Here is a 21,690-nt window from a genome sequence, read left to right as displayed (position 1 = left end):
GAGGAAGCGCAGGCAGCCAAAGAAGAGATGGAGGGAGATGGTGGAGGAGGACTTGAGGATGAAGAACTTGGATGTGGCTACAGCCCAAGACAGGAGGTTGTGGAGGAGACTCACCACAAACAGTGACCCTACTTAAGTGGGAAAAGCTGCAGAAGAAAAAGAAGAAGAATTAATCAAATTAATCAATTTTATTTTTAAATTCATCATTAATGAAATTAAAATGCTAGTAACAACATAAGAATTTCTCACCATCGAGACTCATGCAATGGGATTGCATATGAGGTGGCATTTCATGCCACCATTTATAAAAAAGGCCATAGTTGGGAGCTGTTGATGCTGGACAAGGTTGACAAGCTAAATTGAAAGAAAACAGAATCATTTAAATTTTATACAATAAACAAATTGATTTCATATCATAATAGGATAATTTTACATGAACAAATTTTATGCGCTCAAAACTGAATGAAACAAAATGTTAATCTACATTTTTATATTATAAATAGTGAGCTTAATCCAATATAATGTAATGTTAAGATGTCATTTAACTACAGCATAACAAAGTAACTCATACCAGATGTGAGCTACATATACTATTGCAATGTGATCACTTAGTGAACTCCTTTAGAAGTTTCTTAACATAAACACCAGGAAGTATTTTTACCTTGGGTATAATTATGTTAAAGATACCAAGCAATTTTAAAAGTTAGAACACCTTATGGTAACTTGTTTTGGTAAAATACTTACAAGCTCTGTATTACTAAATCTTGGTATTTCTAGCCTAGCTCCCACTGATGAGACCTCAATAAAGGTCGAAACCGGTCTGGGTAGTGGCCCCTTGCCTTTAATACAAAACATCATACATCCCCTTATTGGAGATGTGTTTTGGCATTAAGGGTAAATATTAAGATTAGTGATCGGAGCTTGTTCCACGTCTACCACGAGTTGCCCTGGTCTTGCACTACCTGTAGGATCAGCATGTCTTGCATCACTTGCAGGCGCAAACTTGACATTTTTGTCTGTTTGCTTACTTGGGAAAAATGGAGTAAAACCAAGTTTAAAATTGCTTGGTATCTTTAACTAACATAAACACCATTTCACTGAATATTTTTTTTGACTACGAAGAACCTACAAGATTTGCTTATACACTTTATATTATTATTATTATGAGACACCTCCAGGAAGTGCAAAGACTCATCGAGGAAGGGCACCTACTCTACAACTCTGTCTTCACCACTCCATCCACAAACTACAACGAACTGCAACTACCCATCCACACTAACGTCATCTACCTCCCACTAACACCACCAGTAATTTCACCAACAATCACAAACATCCATACCCATGGCGGGATTCGAACCTGCAGCCTTTTGGTTGGAGCAGAAACGCTAAACACTTGGCCAATTAGCCCGGCTGGTTGGCTGAGTGGTATATTAAAACAAATAAAAAAGTTAACACATTTATCATTCTTATTTTTATGTGGATTTCTGAAGTGCTTTTGTTTATTGTTTTTTCTAAAGATGAAACATAAAAAAAAATGATGAGCAACTAAAACAAAAGAAACATTAAAGAAATCTCTGCTCAGATAGAAAGTAATATGGGGAATGCAAATGAAATAATGCAGTGCAGATAACTTGACACATTTTCAAATCTTCATCATACATATATAATTCCTAACCTCAAAAATAAGCAAAGCAAAACACTTATTTTTCTTTGCTTATTTGTAGTGTTACGGCACCATGAGTGCCACAAAAATCTGGCTTCATGCCAACAGGACAAAGGGATTGTTTATAATAGATCTAGTGAAAAAGTAATTGAGGCATTGACAATGAAAAGGGTTTAAATGCCAAAATCCAAATTTTACAGGAGAAGCAAAAAACTGAATGCCAACTAGAGGAAAACTGCATCCAGCATGATCTGTTGATGTGAATTACAATTAGATCGAATGGGCTAGGGAACTTGTCTCATTTTCTATACTTACTGGCATTGGAACATACTTCAGTGAGAAAACAACTTTTTGTAAATTTTGGCACTTACACCCTTTTCATTGTCAACGCTTCAATTACACATCCCTCATTTATTCTAAATCAGAATATGATATAAACAAATTACCAAATTGTGTACCATACATGTAAACAAAGTATATGATATAAAAATAAAAAATAAAATAAACCGAGATCTATGTTCTTTTCATGGCATGTGGTGAGAGAGTGTGGAATGGGCTACCATTAATTGTTGAAAGTTCATCTTCTGTGAATGTGTTCAAAGTGCAATATGATGGATATTTATATACTCCCTGGAGGATATAATATAAAATAAACACACACACACTAAATGAATTTCTATGTAAATGCTGGCTAAACTTCTACGGTTGAAGATGCATGTGATTTATCAGGCATGCCCACAGTTAAACTAATTATACTATTATAACCAATACTGGCTAGAAACCCGAAATCATATCCTCATAACCAGATAATGATTATCTGGTTATGAGGGCACAGTTGAATGAAAAACACATTGTTACTCAAGAATCTTTATCATCACAGTCCTTAAAAGATGCCCATGAAAAAAAAAAAAACTCCACTGAAATCTTTTGACTCTCTATAGATTTCTTTTCACTCAATAATGCCCTGTTTTCAACTTAAGAAAAAAAATGAAAACATTGGAAGAAATTCATTATTAATATTATTAATAATTCAATATTATTATTATTTGACACCTCCAGGAAGTCCATAGACTCATCGAGGGAGGGCACCTTCTCTACAACTCTGTCTTCACCAACTCAAAGATCTAAGATTCTTATTTAAGATCTTACTGTGATATGATTAACAACCCAACCAGTAATGGATCAAATATGAGAGAGCAAATTAGCATGTGTGAAGAAATCTTTTATCATTATTGTTATTATTATTTTTATTAACTCTTCACACACAAGAGATTGCAAAACCTATAGCTATAGCACCTTAGTCTTTTGTGAGAGTGGGCAAGTGGTTAAAAATAAAGAAATCTATTGATGTTTCTTGAAAAGTTGTATGCTGTAGTAGTCCTTGAGGGTAATACTGTTCCGAAGGTTATAAACAGATGGAATAAAAAAAAGGAAAAAGTTAGTACTAAAAGCTGGGTTGTTGATGCTGGACAGCAACTGTTCTGGTTGGAATTACAGCCAAAACAATTAAGACCAGTATGTTAAGTCTTATAACTGTATCTTCTCTGGCCAGCTGGTCTATTTTGCAAGATGAAAAAAAAAAAGAGTTTCTGGAGGAAAATCTCTGAAACATTTATATGAAACCAACCAGTTCAACTTAGCTGAAAAGCTCATATCAAAATTTTCAGCATTCTATGCAAGCAGCAACTGGATGTGTTTTAACAGCCTTAGAACAGCACCCATGAAAATATCTAATGAAAAAGCATAAATGTAGCAACAAAAGCATATACAAGAAATAAATGGAGCAAATCTGTCAGAGAACAGTCATCTATCAAATGGATTATGTTGTTTAACTATTTTTAAGGAGTTTTTGATGCATCATTCAATATTTTAGAACAGTTTTCTAAAATAAGGTACATATGGGATGTGTAAAGAGCAGTAGCTATATATATATATTTAAAAATAATTGAATTACTTAAACTGAGAGAAATGGAAAACACAGTTTATTAGTACTACACAACTAGTTTCAGCTTTTTAACAACTTTCGTCAGGTGCACATTATAAAAGAAATAACCATTAAACATGGAGGAAAAAACTGAAAACATCACGGAAAGTAAATGTATATATTTAACGTAACATTGAAGTCACCGTATTCAAAGCTGTTCCCTCGTTGGCTACATTGTTAGACGTGTGTGCATATAGCATCTCGTGAAAGCCAGTATTGATCACAGCAGAATGACAGTCTGAAAGGTTGTAGCTTAGGTTGTTGTTTAGATGTACAGGATTGAGGATGATTTCCTTAGATTCTATAATCTTTCTTTCCAATTCGTCATGGCAAAGAAAAATGTTGTTAGATTTGTCCCAAAGGATTGTATGGCTATGGTTTTCTTCATCAGAATTGGCCAAAAACAGAACATGGCTAGATAAAGCACTGGCACGTGTTCTCTTGTAAGCAATGTCTCTCTTGTGCTCCTCAATGCATAACTCGATTGACTTATCTGTTTAGCCAAAGTAAGGAATGGCACAGTCACACCAGATCTGATAAACACCAGGATATTTAAGATTATGATGACTAGGTTTTGGATGGCTTACTAGAGAATGGATTTTTGGGAGAGGAGTAAATAAAGTTCTTATGTTGTATTTTTTAAGAAAAATATTGTAATTAATATGTTGTATTAATTATGTTGTATTTTTTCTCCCAAATTAGCCAAGGTTCTTAAAAAATAACACTGGTGTTTATCAGATCTGGTGTGACTGTGATATTCCTTACTTTGGCCGCCAAACAGATAAGTCAATCGAGTTACGCATTGAGGGGCACAAGAGAGACATCGCTTACAAGAGAACACGTGCCAGTGCTTTATTCTGTTTTCGGCCAATTCTGATGAAGAAAATCATAGCCATACAATCCTTTGGGACAAATCTAACAACATTTTCCGTTGCCATGACGAATTGGAAAGAAAGATTATAGAATCTAAGGAAATCATCCTCAACCCTGTACATCTAAACAACAACCTAAGCTACAACCTTTCAGACTGTCATTCTGCTGTGATCAAATATTGACGTTCACGAGATGCTATATGCACGCACACGTCTAACAATGTAGCCAATGAGGGAACAGCTTTGAATATGGTGACTTCAACGTTTTAACATTAAATATATACATTTACTTTCCGTGATGTTTACAGTTTTTTCCTCCATATTTAACTGTTATTTCTTTTATAATGTGCACCTGACGAAGGCTGTTAAAAAGCTGAAACTAGTTGTGTAGTACTAATAAACTGTTTTTTCCATTTCTCTCAGTTTAAGTCATTCAATTCTTTTTAAAAATATGTATAACAACCGAGTAAATCATTCTTCATACATATATATATATATAAGAAATCAAAGATAAGAAATCAAACCAAAGTCTTTGACATCATAGGAAGAGTGAAACATCTGAAGTGGCAATACCTTACCTTACCCATCCTCTTCGCACCTTGCAGAGCATAGGGCCTCAGAAGTGGCAATGGGCTGGGCATATTGCTCGAAGACAAGATCAGTGATGGACAAAAGAAGTACTGGATTGGATTCCACGAAAGGCAAAACGATGGCGACGCCGACCTAAATCACAGTGGATTGATGATATCATCAGATTTGCAGGAGTGACATGGAAAAGGAGAGCCATGGACAGAGAGTTTTGGAGTAATCTTGGAAATGCCTTCATCCAGCAGTGGATCGACAATGGCTGATGATGATGTGTATATATATATATATATATATATAGCTTTACTTTAATTGAAGATTTACTCAGTTTGATATCATATTTAAAAAAATTTTAATGACTAGAACCGAGGTTTGAATAAAAAAAAATCTTTAATTACACTATAGTACTGCTTTGCGTCTTTCCAAGAATAGTCGATTCATGCAGAAGGGGAGAAAGAAATGAAGGACGTCCGAATTGGTCGCCAACACGTGAAATCACGTGCTTTAAAGGTAAACTTTTCCAACTGTTATACAAGCAACATAGTTAAGTACAATAATCATAAAAGAGAAGTTAATTTTCCAACCGGTAATAATAAACAACTCATCCCACTATACGGACTGATTACCCTATTATCGGAATGGATTCACCTTTTTCTGAGATGCACAGAAGTATCGAAGGATTTCTAATCGGCGGGTGAACTATACTAGTTTCATCTAAACCAAGACTTCATCAGGTGTGAGATAAACATATAAATACCAGTAACCAATCTAAAGGAATTGTTTTTTTAAAACATAGAGTAACGTATCTAACACTGAAAAGAATAAAGGCTAGAGTTTAAATAGAAGAATAAACTCTGACTGTATCATTACGTACATGCACGTGTATAAGGTCTCAAGAGCACCAATACTGAATGGTGGAGCTGTGAGAGTCTGGTAGGCTGTAGCTTAGGTTGTTATTAATATGGTCGGGATTGATAACAATCTCTATAGACTCTAAAATTCTTCTCTCTAACTCATCACCACATCGGTGTACATTGACAGTTTCATTCCCAGAGTATCTGATGTGGAAAACTTGCATCATTTGAGTTCACTGAAAATAACACATGACTAGACAAGGCACTGGCCTGAGTTCTGTTGTAGGTAATGTCTCTCTCTCTGGGGCCCCTCTAAAAGGAGTTCAATACATTTCAACATATGTCCAAAGTATGGCTTACCACAGTCGCAAAGAATCTTATAAACACCAGGATATTTAAGATTATTGTGTTTAGTTTTAGGATGACTTAAGATGGAATGAAGTTTAGGTAGGGTTGAGAAGAATGTCTTGATATTATATTTCTTCAGAATTTTGGCCAATTTTGGAGATAAGGAACTGATATATGGCAAAGAAATACTGCCCTTAGAAGTAGTGGTATCTTCATACTGTTATGGATGAGGGTTGAACAGTAATCTATTTATAGTTTTCTTAGAGTATCCATTAAGTTTAAATGTAACTTGAAGATGTTTAAGTTAATTATGAAGTTCCTCTTCATCTAACAGAACAGACCTAACTCGGTGACCTAGAGTAGAGAAGATACTCAACTTCTGTGGAGGAAAAGTGTGCGAGCCTGCATGAAGGTACCTGTTAGTATGTGTCGGTTTTACAATGGTAAAATTAAGGAATCTGCACTATGAAATGTTGAAACATCCACCCTATTCCCCAGATTTGGCTCCCTCTGATTTCTATCTCTTCCCAAAACTAAAACTCTTCCTTGCTGGTCAGCGTTTTTCTTCGAATCAAGAGGTAATTGCAGCTGTAGAGGGGTATTTTGCAGATCTTACTGAGAACCACTACAGAGACGGGATAATGGCACTGGAGCATCGCTGGAATAAATGTATTAGTCTTAAGGGAGATTATGTTGAAAAATAAAAATAATTTTGAAATTATAAATTTGTTTTTTCATTGTTAGGCCGAGAACGTTTCAGACCATCCTCGTATATATATATGTGTGTGTGTGTGTGTGTGTGTGTGTGTGTGTGTGTGAGATAAATTTTTTTTTTAACTTGGGGATATTGTATATTAAGATAACCAAGTAATTTTATAAACTTGGTTATTTTAACTCCTAATCCCAAGTATGCAAACAATTAAGTTTGCACCTGAAACAAAGTTCAAGTCTAAAGATGTTACAACACCAGGGCAACTGATTGTAAAGCTCTGATCACTATTCTTAGTATTTTCCATAATGTAAAGCACATCTCACTAGAAGATGTATACTGCAATGCATTATGGGTCAGGTCACTACCCAGACCGGTTTCAACCTTTTTTGAGGTCTCCTCAGTGAGTAGCTAGACCCTAAATACCAAGGTTTTAGTAATACGGAGCCTTATCACCTTTACCTATAGAAGTTGCAACAAGGTGTTTTTATTTTTAATAAAAATCTCTGGAGGAGATATAGATGTAATAAATTTTTTAACTTGGGGATATTGTATATTAGGATAACCAAGCAATTTTATAAACTTGGTTATTTTAACTCCTAATCCCAAGTATGCAAACAATCAAGTTTGCGCCTGAAACAAAGTTCAAGTCTAAAGATGTTACAACACCAGGGCAACTGATTGTAAAGGTGGGTAAAGCTCTGATCACTATTCTTAGTATTTTATTAAAAATAAAAACACCTTGTTGCAACTTCTATAGGTAAAGGTGATAAGGCTCTGTATTACTAAAACCTTGGTATTTAGGGTCTAGCTACTCACTGAGGAGACCTCAAAAAAGGTTGAAACCAGTCTGGGTAGTGACCCGACCCATAATGCATTGCAGTATACATCTTCTAGTGAGATGTGCTTTACATTATGGGAAAATACTAAGAATAGTGATCAGAGCTTTACCCACCTTTACAATCAGTTGCCCTGGTGTTGTAACATCTTTAGACTTGAACTTTGTTTCAGGTGCAAACTTAATTGTTTGCATACTTGGGATTAGGAGTTAAAATAACCAAGTTTATAAAATTACTTGGTTATCCTAATATATATATATATATATATATATATATTATTATGTGACACCTCCAGGGAGTACAGAGACTCATCGAGGGAGAGTGTGCCAACAGCATTGAACGATTGAATCCCTTCCAACTATTAACTGCGCTTAAACTTGCTTAACTTTTTGCATGAGCCATTAGTAGCAGAGGCTCTACCAATCAACCAACCTTTGCTGGCATATTGGCATATATATATATATATATTTTTTCTTTTTTTTAATGTTGAGCCCATGCACAAGAGGTTGATTGATCAACCTATAGTACATCTTTAAAAGGTATCTGTGGCATGACTGTAAACAATAAATTACACAATAACTACAATAACCTATTAAAAAAATTTCTCATCTACAAATGACAAACTGTCATCTCTATCATTAGCTGCTTTTTTTTACCAGATACCTTGTGAATATAATCTAATATACTTTGGGCAGACAGGCCAATCTGTGGAAAAAAGAATTAATGAACGTCAATATTATAATATATCAAATCAGACAAATGTATACGTATTAAATTAAAAATGCCAAGAAATTATATTCTTGTTAATTTAATTTATAACTAAGTAAAACACCTTTCTATAGTATAAGTATCTCCTCATGACAGAAGAAATCATGTGGTATGGAGTTTGAATATTTGTGGCTGCCAGTGATGGTTCTGTTAGATATAGCAGTAGCATACTTTTTATAAGGTGCTAATGGACACTGTTCCAGAAATGGGAGAAAAAGTAAGTTTGTTGGTATAGAGTGTTGTTATTTTTTATTTTTGTTACTATTTTTTCTGAAAATTTTTATCTCTAGTGAAAGTGTAATTATTTGTGGTGTCTCTCATGGTTGGTTACTGAAAATAGTTGAAAAAAAAAAAAAAAAGATAGGAACATTCAATGTGAAGAGGAAAGAGAAAAAACTCATGAACACTAAATGACCTCAACTGTAACCACATCCAGAGCACACATACTAGAAATATTATATGCATGAGGTAGGATTACTGTAAGAATAAGTTGCAGTGGGACTATTCACTAAAGATGCAGAAGATGCTGCATTAAAGCAGCATTTGGTCCCATAAACTATGGGACGAAATTCTGCCTTTATAACTGCATCTTCAAATTGAATATGCTCTAAGTTAGTACAGTATATGTTTGTCATGTGACATGCAAAGTAGTTAATTCACTCAAGTCCTCAAAGGCAGTCACTTGTGTGGTGTACATAATATAGGAGATTGATAACAGCAGAATCAGACATCCTACTGTAGAAACTGTATGTGTTAAACAGGCCAATATATGTTCTCCAGTAATTCTAAGAAAAGAAAAAAGTTGCATCTAGTACCATGGGTAGAGTTAGTTAATCAGGAAGTCCTCTTATAAACAGACCACAGAACTTTTTTAAACCACTTCAGGAGTCTAATAAGTTGAGTAGTGATGTCACTGATTTTTCTTCACACCAAGAAATGAAAATCATCTGCCATAGTTGGTTACTGAAAACAGTTGAATAAAAAAAGACAGGAACATGCATATGAAGAGTGCCAAAAGATAAGTTCTTTCTGGATATCTTTAGCATCAATGAAGTCATTCTTTTTTGCATCATTATATTTATGAGTGTTTGTGTGATTAACTGTAAGGATAACGGATTTAAATTTCTGATTTTTAAAGGGTTGATATTTGCTTTCTTGTACACTGTGTTGTGCAGCACAGTGCCAATGCACAAAACAATGGTGAGCAATTTTAATATGTGTTTCACGCATGCCATTACATTTCACACATGCCAGTGAATTACATTTGTTGCAGCATGTGTGAAATGTATGGCTTTCACAGATTGAGAGAGTTTTGCAAGGAGAATGAAACTGGAGAATGTGTTTGTTGAATGTTTTTGTGAAAGAATGTCAGATTTGTAAAGAGAATAAGAAGAGCGATAGTAGCAAATTGAAAGACAAAATACATGATGATGAGATTAACGTAGTTAGTGCTGCAAGAGAAACAAACTAGTGATGGTGGGGATGGTAACAGAACCAAACCAAATAGTTGAATTGTTGAGTGAGCAATTTGCAGGAGTCATATCATCTAGGTGGTGGCATTATGTTGCCAGATGTGACATTGTCTGATAGGAGAATAGAGATTGAAGAAATGAAAATGCTTAAAATATTGCAGAACCTCAATATGAACATAGCTATGGGATTAGATGCCATATTAGTCAGTCTATTACAAGAATGTACAAGGAAATTATCAGCTCCTCTGACCAAGCAGTTTAATTTAAGTTTCAGCATTGGAAAGGTGGCAATGGAGAACTCAAGACTGAGTGGATAGGAATATGATAGTCTATAAGGTTCAATGCATGCACAGATTTTGAATCTGTATGGTGCGAAGTTGATATAAACAGGTTAGTATATCTGATAGGATGCTGTTATAGGCCAGGAAATGCAGAGAATACTGATTGTGAAATGTTTAGACAAATTAGTTGGGGGCATGTAAAAAGAAGGTGATCCTAATCAGAGACTTTAACTACAGGAATAGAGACTGGAAGGAGGAGACAGTTTATGGGAACAAGGAGAGCGAGTTTATAGAATTTCTGAGAGATAAGTATCTTAAGCAGTGCATGACTGAAGCAACTAGAGGCTTTAATGTTTTGGATTTGGTGATAACTTCACAAGATGTAGTTGTTAATGAGGTGTTGACACTGCTACCAGTTGGTGAGAGTGATCACGAGGTACTTGTTTGGGAAGTGATGAAACAAGAAAAGGTCACTGCCAAAAATGGATACATGTGGAAGTATAAAGCATGTAATTATTTATAAGAAGCTCTGTAGTCAGTTAGCATCAGTACGTGGGTAGATGAGCTGAGCAGAAAAGATGCTGACAATGCATGGAAACTCACAAGATGGTATCTGACAAAAACAATGTATGACTGCATACCGAGGATTAAGCGAGTAAATAGAGAAGGAATGAAATGGATGAACTGTGAAATCAAGCAAGCTGTGCTGGAAAAGAAAATGTTATGGACGAGATACAAGACAGTTGGTGGTGACCTGATCCATGAAGAATATAAAGTGCAGGCTAGAAAGGTGACGAGCATGGTAAAGAAAAGAAAAGAAAAGGTGCAGTATGAGAGGAGATTGGCTGGTCAGGTCAAGGTTAACTCAAGGGAATTTTTCCACTACATGGCAAGCAAGAGGAAGAATAATTATGGCAGACTAACATTGGTGGATAGTCATGGCAGCATACTAACAGCTGCAAAGATAACCTAGTAACCTGGTTTTCAATGTGATGTGGAGACATTGGAGATGATCCAGAGACAAGTGACTAAGACAATATCAGGAGTTTGGAATGCTGGCTATGGAGAGAGAGAGAGAGAGAGAGGTTGAAGAAATGTGGATTGCAGAGTTTGGTGGATAGGAGGAAGAGAGGTGATATGATAGAGATGTTTAAGTTAGTGAGATGATTTTATCAGATTAATACAGAAGGGATTATAAAAAGAATAGAAGGTGAGAGAGGAAGAACCAGAGGTCATTCCTGAAAGTAATGTAAAAGTGTGGTGAAGAGGGTTGTGAGGAGTAGATTTTTTACATGGAGAATTGTCAGTGAATGGAACGCATTACCAGAATGTGTTGTTAATGCAAGGAGTGTTAAGGACTTTAAGATTCTATGTGATAAATATGTTGTCAGTTGAATGAACCTCCCATGATGAGTCTGTCAACTCCATGGAGGGTGTAATAAAAATAATAATATGGTTTTGCGAAGGGTGTATGTCTTGCCTTAGTAATTTGATACTTTTTATAATCAAGTGATAATGGAGTTGGACAAGGGAAATGACTACTTAGTGATATTGCTAGACTTTGCAAAAACATTTGACAAGATTCAACATAGAACTCTATTGCATAAGTTGGAGCAAATGGGGAGGTTATGAATCTGGTGATTTTGATTAGAGAATGGCTGATGGACAGATATCAAAGAGTGTTTGGTTTATGAAGGAGGTGAATCCAGGAGAAGGTAAGTGATCAGTGGTGTATCACAGGGCTCAGTACTTGGTCCTCTGTTATTTAATTTGTATATCAATGATACAGGAAATGATTTGACAGGAAATATTCAGTTGCTTACTGATGAAGCTAAACTGAGACAATGATAAATGAAGGTCATGCAGAGATCCTGCAAGAAGATTTAAACAGACTAACCAGTATGGGCATAGATAAATGACTGACAGTTTAATGTGCTCAAGTGTAAGGTAAGCACTCTGTGAAGTAATCAGAAGCTGTGTGTTACACTGATGGAACGGAAATCGTTTCTAGGTATCAAAAATTAGCTGATAGGTGAAAATATTAGACATGATAGAAGCATTTAAGTTATTAAAGGGATTTTATAGGATGGACACTGAAGATTTTTTTTTTTTCAGTTAATGGCAAGAAGGGAGAGAACAAGGGGTGACCAGTGGAAGCTGTATAACAGTGTGGTTAGTACAAGTGTTAGAACTAGAATTTTTTGCTAGGAGGGGTGGTGAATAGATGAAATGGGTTGCCAGAGGTGGATGTGGGTGCTTCATCAGTGAATGAGTTTAAGGAGAATTATGATAGGTATTGTGTGAATGATGGCTAGTGTGTGAATAATGGATCTTCTGCAATGAGTCTTCTGACTCCATGGAGATACCTGTATAATAATAATGATATCCATGCTAAACTAAGATCCAAACTTATAGCCTGTTGGTGTGAGAGAAGAAAGATGTTATCCACTCAACCATACAACCTGGAAATTACTAGGAAAGTGTTTAATAAAGAGTAAAATACAAAAGGATCCAAGTATTGGAAATGTGTACTATTTACTGGATTGGTTGGCTGAGTGATTAACTGGTTTTGGATTCAAATCCCACTGTGTATGGATATGTGTAAAAGTCTTTAGGTATTAGACAATTTTTGATGTCCAGTACAAAACCACCAGCTGATTATTGGAGACTTGAGGCTCTTGTAAAAGTTGCATGTTTGGTCTCTAGAGCAGGTTTTCTGGATTGCATAACTCTCAGCTTATCCATAGTACTAGAAATAACAAATAAATAAAAGTATAACATTCAATCCTTGATATCAACAAGAGAAAATATTCTTATTTCCATTCCATAGATCAATTAATGAAAATAAATTAGTTATTTTCCATTTTAACATTCACTATATAGTCATATAAGTTATTTTTCTTAAAATGTGTGTGTGTGTACACACACATATTCTCTCTCACTCCAACTTTTGCTTTGAACTTTAAAATATCAATGCCTTTTTAATTATTTTGATCTATTCTATATTACTATTTTAGTTCACCCTGAAGATGACAATGAAATGTAGTTCCAAATCATGCATTAAATAATATTATGTAATTAAATTTTTCTGATTAAAATTACTTCCAGTGTCTGTAACTATAAACACTGAAATTTATTCTTTGAAATGAAATATGCATTATTAATATTCCTTTATCAATAACTGCTCCAGAAAGTTTTAGGTCAGGTTGATCAAAGCTCTGCTTTTCTTTCTATCTTCCCAAATTCTTTCTTCATGAACTCAGTTTCAGCTCACTCTTGGTCCCTTCCTCTCAATTTTCATTTTATACATTTTTCTTGGTATTTTTTCTAAATTCATTATGATTGTATGCCTAAACCATTTCAAGAACAAGTCTGTAAGCATTTCTTTCAAGTTCCAAAATATTCCTAATATCTACATTTTTAATTATTATTATTTTCTTTTGTTTTGTTTTGTTTTTGCTAATGTCTTTAAAGCTTTCATTTCCATCATATTCTACTCATGTCATTCTTTTTTTTGTTAGTCTCTGTGTCTCTGCTGAAGAAGACAGAATGAGCAAAAAGTAACTTCTGTTAATCAAATGCTTATACTTCAATGAAACCTCACTGTCCCAAATTAAACTACTTACACTATTAAAATAGCTTTGGCTCAATGAAATTCTTTCTCAATATCTCCTGATCTAACCTCCCATCACTAGAAAGTACATTTCTCAAATATTCGAAGTTTTCACTACCCTTCAAGATGCCTAATGAGTCTAATGCCATTAACTTTAACATTTTCTCTATGATTTAAGACCATATTCTCACTTTTCTTGCTGTTAATATGTAATCCATAGTTCTGTGTCACACTGTTCCATTTATCCACTTTCGTAGCTCCTCTTCTGAATGTGTTAGCTCATTTTCTTCCATTTTTGGTTTTTAAGGTATTTTTGGTTGTTAGGGTATATGCTGCCCTAGGGGTACCATACACCCTAACAAGTCGAGTATGCTTCTATTTTTATGTATGAAGCCCTTTAAAAAAACGAAGTGAGATATTTTTGTTCAACCCCCCCCTCCTTGAATAGATTTTTTTTTTTTAATCTTAGTGCCAATAAATCTGAAGATTTACAGAATAATTTCATGTAGCAATGCAGATTTAGCTTGCTGGATTCATTTCCTTATTTGAGTTTCAAAAGTTCCAAAACAAATTATAACAGGGGTGTAGGGGACGAAAGGAAGGAAAAAAGAATAAGAAAGCAGTCAGGTATCAAAAAATGAGAACTATAAAAAACTGTTTCTGTATTTAACCACAAAACACCAAACTCAAATAAAAAAAAAGTATTCTGAAAAACAGTACTTTTTTTTTTTTTCTAGTGCCTTGCAAGTGTTTCCAAAACATAGCATTCATCAAATTTAAGGGGAGATTCTGATCATGTATGTTTTCCAGTTTTATCTTTTTACCTTTCACATCAGAATATCAGCACTTCACAAATTGGTAATACATTAACAGTAATTTATCTGGATGATTCACTAGCAACAAAATGTTAACCAGGTAGCTATAGCATGAAATCCTTACACTCTTGAGTAAACATACCTAACATATGATAATTTTAGTACATTTTCCAAAATGTGTAAGCCCCTTTACAAATTCATTTTGTCCATTCAGCCACATGCAAGTTATTACAAGGTTGATTTTACTCAGATTTGGTATTTCAAATTCTTATAGAAATCTGTCAAGCTATTCTGTTCCTATTTTCAATCTGACTATTTTTAAATCTATGAGAGGAGAGCATGTCAAAAATAGTTGCAATAATTTCTACTCTAGACTTAGTGAAATTTAATAATCTTTGGTATTTGCAAAATGAGAAGAAATTGTCTATATGATTCAGTTTTGGATACAATCATCAATTTTACTGGAAAAATTTGCCCAAAACTTTTTGGGTTGAACAAAAGTTATGGCCAATAGTTTTAGCAAGGCCAGAAAGCATGACTGTTATCTGGACATCATACAAGTTTCTGCTTTTAGCTTTTCAAAATCAATTCTGGTTGTACTAATGGTTTCCTTGCAGCTATTTCAGAAAACAAGGAAGAAAAGGCTATTCTCGATGAAAGCTACTGTGTTGGATTCTGATTATATAGAGATTGGAGTAATTATTATTTGTTTCAGAATCCAACATGATCTTCCATCATAGCTAGACTTGTAAATATTATTTAATGTAATTCACTTGTTTATAATTTAATATTCATATAACTACCTTTAACCTTATTTAATATTTAATTATTTAATCAAGGATATATGTATTAATAATGAAAAGACTGTATTAAATATTATTAAGCTATTTGATTTATTACTATGTTAATATTATAAGAATTTGTATTTGATAATTTAACTGCGCATTAATTGAAATGTAAATATTCTTATTTTGTTCCTGTTTGTAGAAGTTTAGCGTTATGCAATACCTCAATTTTATTATATTTTGTTTGGTTGTCATGGAAACGTATGTAAGTGAGCGAGCGCGTTTTTGGAACACCATGTGAGAAGGTTTATTGAAAAGTTTTAGAAAGAAATCACGTGAACAATTTAGGCGGGAAGAACGGATATAAAAAGCGAAGAACGCTGGAAAAGGGAGAGCATTAGAGATTTATAAGAGAGAGAGAGATTGGCATTAGGTTGGAATCGGAGCATTCGGGAATCACAGTGCGATAATAGCGAGTCGGCAAGTCACTCAAGCAGCTAAATAAAGTCTACTAGTTGAGAGGCGGTTAGCTAATAAGTTGTAGAATAACAATTATAGCTACGGAAAACAGCTGAGTGACTACTAAGTAGACTAGCAATACTTGAGTTGAGATTTAGTTTCAGGGCCGACCTTTCAAGGACACACGGAAACTTGAAGCATAGCACGAAGTAACTAGAGAATAATTAGAGGCAACAAAGTTGAGTTTATTGATAGCGATGTTAAGAATTATGGTACCTAAAGAATTAAATTGATGTCAAAGGAGTAGGCAACTGTGCATATTAAACTTCAAGTTAAGGAATTATTGTGTGTTACCTTAGTACAGGAGTTGTAAATAGAACACTGAATCAGTTAAGTGATATCAAATGTAGTGCAAGCGGTTTGATCTATGCAAGAACGTTTGATTGTGTGTATTGTGACCATTAATTAATCCAGTTATTTCTAAGAAGATTTTTTTTTAAATGAGTGCCGTTAATTGATTAAAGTGTATACAGTTACAAAAAGTGTTCGCACATAAATATATGAAGAAGGAATATTGTCAGTAAGAATATTCCAACCATTAATATTCCTATGGAAAAATATGAGTGTGTTTCTTCTAGAATATCCCTATACTAACAGTAACTGTTGCGGAGGTTAGCTGAAGCGTAGATTTAAAAGTGTAAGCTTGTGAAAAAGTACTGCCACCAATAAATTGTATTTGAAACTAAAAAAAAACTGAGATGTTAATGTGAATGATCACTAAGGAATTTTATGACATTAAGCTTTATTAAGTGTTAGGTGAACTGTGTGAAGACTGTATTAGAGATAACAGATTTACCATTGTCTGAATTTGTATGACAGTATTATCAGAAAGGCTGAAGTGTTTATAATAACTTATTTAGTATTTTGATCTTAAGTGTATAATTTGTAATTATAAAATTAAATGTTTGTCTTGTTAATCCAATGTTGTATTTTGCCTGAATCTCTTTTACTGCACCATTCATAAAATATTCGAACCAAAGCGGGTGAATTAAGTTAGTTAAATATACTCGGCCAGTATATATTTTAAGGAGAAATAGTTGAAGGTTGATTTTTCTTCAATTCTTGAACTAATTCAGATATAGAGTGGCAGAGTCTTTAAATATATATTTTCTCTATATTTGAATTAGAAATCACCTCACAACTTATCAATTATTTAAGAACATCATAGTAAATAACATGTCGTATCCAAGGTATAGATTAAGACGAAGTAGGATCCAACAACTGCAATATTCCTGATTCTTTCTCTCAAACAGCTTTGGAACACTTCTTGAAAAACCAAATCTTCAATAAGGGATGAGTTTAAAGTGGAATAAATGTATCTATACCAATAAGAAGTGCTATAGTAATGCATTCAGTGAAAATATCTGGAACAGAAGACAAAACTATGATCCAATCAAGGAAATTAGTCATAGAAATCATGAAGATAATCTCATTTCACATTCTTATAATGCCAGACAACACACAGCTAAAAGTGACTGTGTGAATGTTGCTCTATGAAAGAAGAAATGAACAATAAAGTGTGGTCTGAATTTCTATAAGACAAACAATATCCATAGTATACTTGTTATGGTTAAAGTGTTGGAGATGCTGATGAGAACCAAGATACAGAATAGAGTTGACAACAGTGATATTTTTGATTGATATCATGGATTTGCTAAAGGGATATCATGTTTTAGTAATCTACTTACCTACTTATTACAATAACATGACAGCTTCACTGGACATGGAGATGGATACACAGTAGTATATTTAGATTTTGGAAAGGTTTTGGATAGATTACCACATGATAAATCAATAGTCAAACTAGAGGGAATAGGATTAGATATTAGACTAATGCATTGAATTGAAGATTGGCGAATCAGATAGGCATCAGCAAGATGTGTATGCGGGGGCAACATCCCAGAGAGGAAAGTCATTAGTGGTGTGCATCTGGGGGTCTGTTTAGGACCATTGCTGTTTAACCTGTATGTTAATCACATTGAGACAGATTTGAATGAGGATATTCAGTTGTTTGCAGATGATGCAAAGTTGGGACGAATATGAGGAGCAGAGCAGATGTTGTGGCCTTACAAGAAGACTTGAATAGATTGAGTGAATGGGCAATGGGCATTGGAGTATGGATGCCAGTTCAATGTTGCAAAATGTAAGGTTTCAAATTATTATTATTACGGGCAACTCCAAGGAGTCCACAGACTCATCGAGGCCCTAACATCATGTCAAGAACAACTATTCGACATTCACAAAGTATCTATCATACCTCGCCTTGAATTCACTCACAGTCATGGCATCCACAACAGATTCTGGCAACTTATTCCACTCATTCACCACTCTCCAAGAAAAAAACCTAGCTCTAACACCCTTGCCACACTCTTGCCCAGCTTCCATGTATGACCCCTAGTCTTCCCACCACCAGTACTATTGTCAAAAATATCTTCTGAATTAATCTTATAGAAACCCTTCAGTAATTTGAATGTCTCAATCATATCACCCCTCTTCCACATATCAACCAATTTCTGAAATCCACAAATCTTCAACCTGTTCTCATAAGGTTCATTCCATAGACCTGCTATCATCTTGGTCACTCGTCTCTGGATCCTCTCCACCTCCTCCTCCTCCATCAAGAAGAAACCCTGGTGCCCATATCTGGACACAGTAGTCTAGATGGGGTCTTATCAAGGCTCGATACAGAGGAACAATAACCTGTTTGTTAAATCTCTGCTTGTTAAAGTATTTTTCAGCAACCAAGTGATTTGATGAGCTGAATTAGCCACTTTTGCGATGTGCCCCCTAAACTTCAACTCCCTATCCACCAACACTCCCAAATTCCTGGCCTTGTCAATTTCCTGGAGAACAGTTCCACCAATGTGATATACTGCTGCTAATCTTTTCACCCCAAAATGCATAACCTTACATTTTGCTACATTAAACTGACATCCATTCTCCTTAGCCCAGTCCTCCAAACTATCCAAATCATCCTGCAAAATTGTGACATCCTGTGCACTCACCAGTGGCGCACCCAGAGGAGGGGGGGAAAGGGGCCCGGGCACCCCCCAAAGAAAAGGAAAAACACTAGAAAAATTTCCAAAAATCTTTTCCTAATTAAAATTCATTTTTTTTATTTATGTTGTGTGCTACTTATGAATTAGCGATCACTGCAGATGCTCAGTTATAGGTCGTATGCGATGTGTAGTGTGTATTTGCAAAACGTCTACTCAACTCGGCCCCCCCCCCCAAAGGTTAAATCATGAGTGCGCCACTGGCACTCACTACTGCTCTACCCAACTTTCCATCATCAGCAGACAAATGAACACTTCCTCTCAGATCCTTTCCTATATCGTTAATGAACAAATTGAACAGTAGTGGTCCAAGAACAGAACCCTGCAGCACACACACACCACTAGTCACAGGCCATCTTTTGGACTCTACTCCTGAATAAATCACTCTCTGATATCTCTCCATCAACCACCCTCCTATCCATCTCACCAATCCTATATCCATCCCCATATGCTGCAGTTTACTGAGTAGAATTCCATGTGGTATCCTGTCAAAGGCCTTAGCAAAGTCCAGTAGAATCACTGTAAACCTATTACCCTTGTCTAGTTCAGTCGTCACTGTGTTATAAAATATGAGCAAGTTACTGAGGCATGATATACCCTTCACAAAACCATGCTGTCCCCCATACAGTATCCCATTTTCATCTATCCAATCCTGTATTTTCCTCTTGACTATTTTCTCCAAGACCTTGACAACGATTCCTGATATGCTGATCGGTCGGTAATTTACAACAGCAGTCTTGGAACCTCCTTTATGCAATGGAACTATTTTCCCCTGTTTCCACCCCCTCAGGACTAACCCAGACCTGAAACTCAAATGAAACAAAACGGTCAAGGGCACTGACAATTCTTTAGCCGCTTCACGTACGACACGAGCTAGCATATCACCCAATCCCACAGATGTGTTGATGTTGAGGTTTAGCCTATTCACCTCCACTTCATTTACCACAATTCCCGTATAAGCTATTGGTTCATTCATCCCTGCAATGTCACCACCTGGATGATATACTCTTGCAAAGTGCTCGCTCAGTAATTCCACAATTCAACTGATTCAGTTACCTCCCTACCATCGGCATTCTTTAAAATCACGCTGCCATATACATTTTTTCTTTTACTTGCAACATATCGAAAAAACTGTTTGGGATTCTCTTTAGTCTGCATGGCTAATGTTCTTTCATAATCCACTTTTGCTTTTCTTACCACACTCGTTACGCTTCTCGCCTGCACTTTATACCGTTCATGTGCCTGCTGGTCACCTTTCTCCTGAAATTCCCTGCACAGTTGTTTCTTTTTTTGCAGCTCAAACTTAATGGTGTTATTCATCCAATTAACCCTGTACTTGATTTATTATTCAGACTCTAGGTATAGTATACAGTCGGCCATTGCCTCATGCAAACATTTCTTAACCGTCTCCCATGCACTATCAACATCCAGCCCTTGCAGTTTTACATTCCATGGCACTGAACCTATCAAAATCCTAAGCTTATCATACTTACCAGCCCGATAATTCCACATGTACCCTGTCTTAATTGTAAATTCCACACCTTTAGCCACCTCTGAAGTCAAGACCCTATGATCATTCTCACCAATTGGTGGCAATGTGGTCATATTTGTTACAACCAAATTCTCAGATGCAATTACTAGGTCAAGCACTCTCTGACCCCTAGTATTTTTCATTATATGCTGTCGCAGATAGTTATTCCTTAATAACCGCATAAAATCCAATTCCTTCCTCCCATGTGTCCTCTCCTCCTTCCAATCAATGTTACCATAGTTGAAATCTCCCATAATAATTACCCTCCTTCCACTCATTTCTTCTATTTGATTATGCATACTATCACCCATACTATCACCACCATCTATTCCATCACCTGGTCTATAGCAGCACCCAACATATATTTTGTTCTGCTAGTATCAATCTCACACCAAATAGCCTCAAATATGGTCTTTTTTCTCTCCTGCAGTTCCACTTCTATTCTTCTTGGCTTCAACTCATCAGCTATCATCAATACCACTCCTCCCCCCATTTTATTCTCCCTGTCACTCCTTAACACACCATACCCCTCAGATTCAATCCCACTAGCTATATCATCTTCTGTCAGCCATGTTTCACTAATGCCAATAACCTGTGGCCTGGAAGTGTCAACCAAGGCCAAAAATTCTTCCTTCTTGTTCCTAATACTTCTGGCATTAGTATACATGAATTGCAGAAGCCCATTTGTCCCATCCCAGTTTTGATGCCTTATACTAACTATCCCATTCTGATTTGTTGTCCTTCGTACTCACTCGGGCATATTACACACATCCATACACTCAAATGTCTCTCTAAAGTCTGCATATCTACCCCCCCCCCCTTAATAACTCCAGTTTCCCTGATTCTGCACATCCACTTCCACTTCATTGAACAACACCTTTTCAAGCCTCCGTACACCAAATCCATTCAAATGCAAACCATCCATCTTATATAAATCCTTTTGCCCATCGAACTCACTCCACACATCCACAAATTCCACACCACTCCTCCTGCATA

General features: G+C 35.5%; 1 protein-coding gene across 3 annotated transcripts in view; it reads right to left on the bottom strand.

Moving 5' to 3' along the window:
- The window catches only part of LOC150106608 (endosome/lysosome-associated apoptosis and autophagy regulator family member 2-like), a 594,368-nt gene that overhangs the window by 355,261 nt on the left and 217,417 nt on the right, over nt 1-21,690 (bottom strand). For all 3 annotated transcript variants that reach the window (XM_090392568.1, XM_090392569.1, XM_090392567.1), the window contains one exon: nt 250-354. In XM_090392568.1, the coding sequence (XP_090248694.1) occupies nt 250-354 (105 nt within the window). The remainder of the gene's footprint in view (nt 1-249; nt 355-21,690) is intronic.

Source organism: Typopeltis vanoorti, chromosome 5 (genome assembly GCF_054136105.1).
Source record: "Typopeltis vanoorti isolate ZY-2024b chromosome 5, IOZ_Tvanoo_1.0, whole genome shotgun sequence".
Taxonomy (NCBI): Eukaryota; Metazoa; Arthropoda; class Arachnida; order Uropygi; family Thelyphonidae; genus Typopeltis; species Typopeltis vanoorti.
This window is presented reverse-complemented; position numbering and strand designations above follow the sequence as displayed.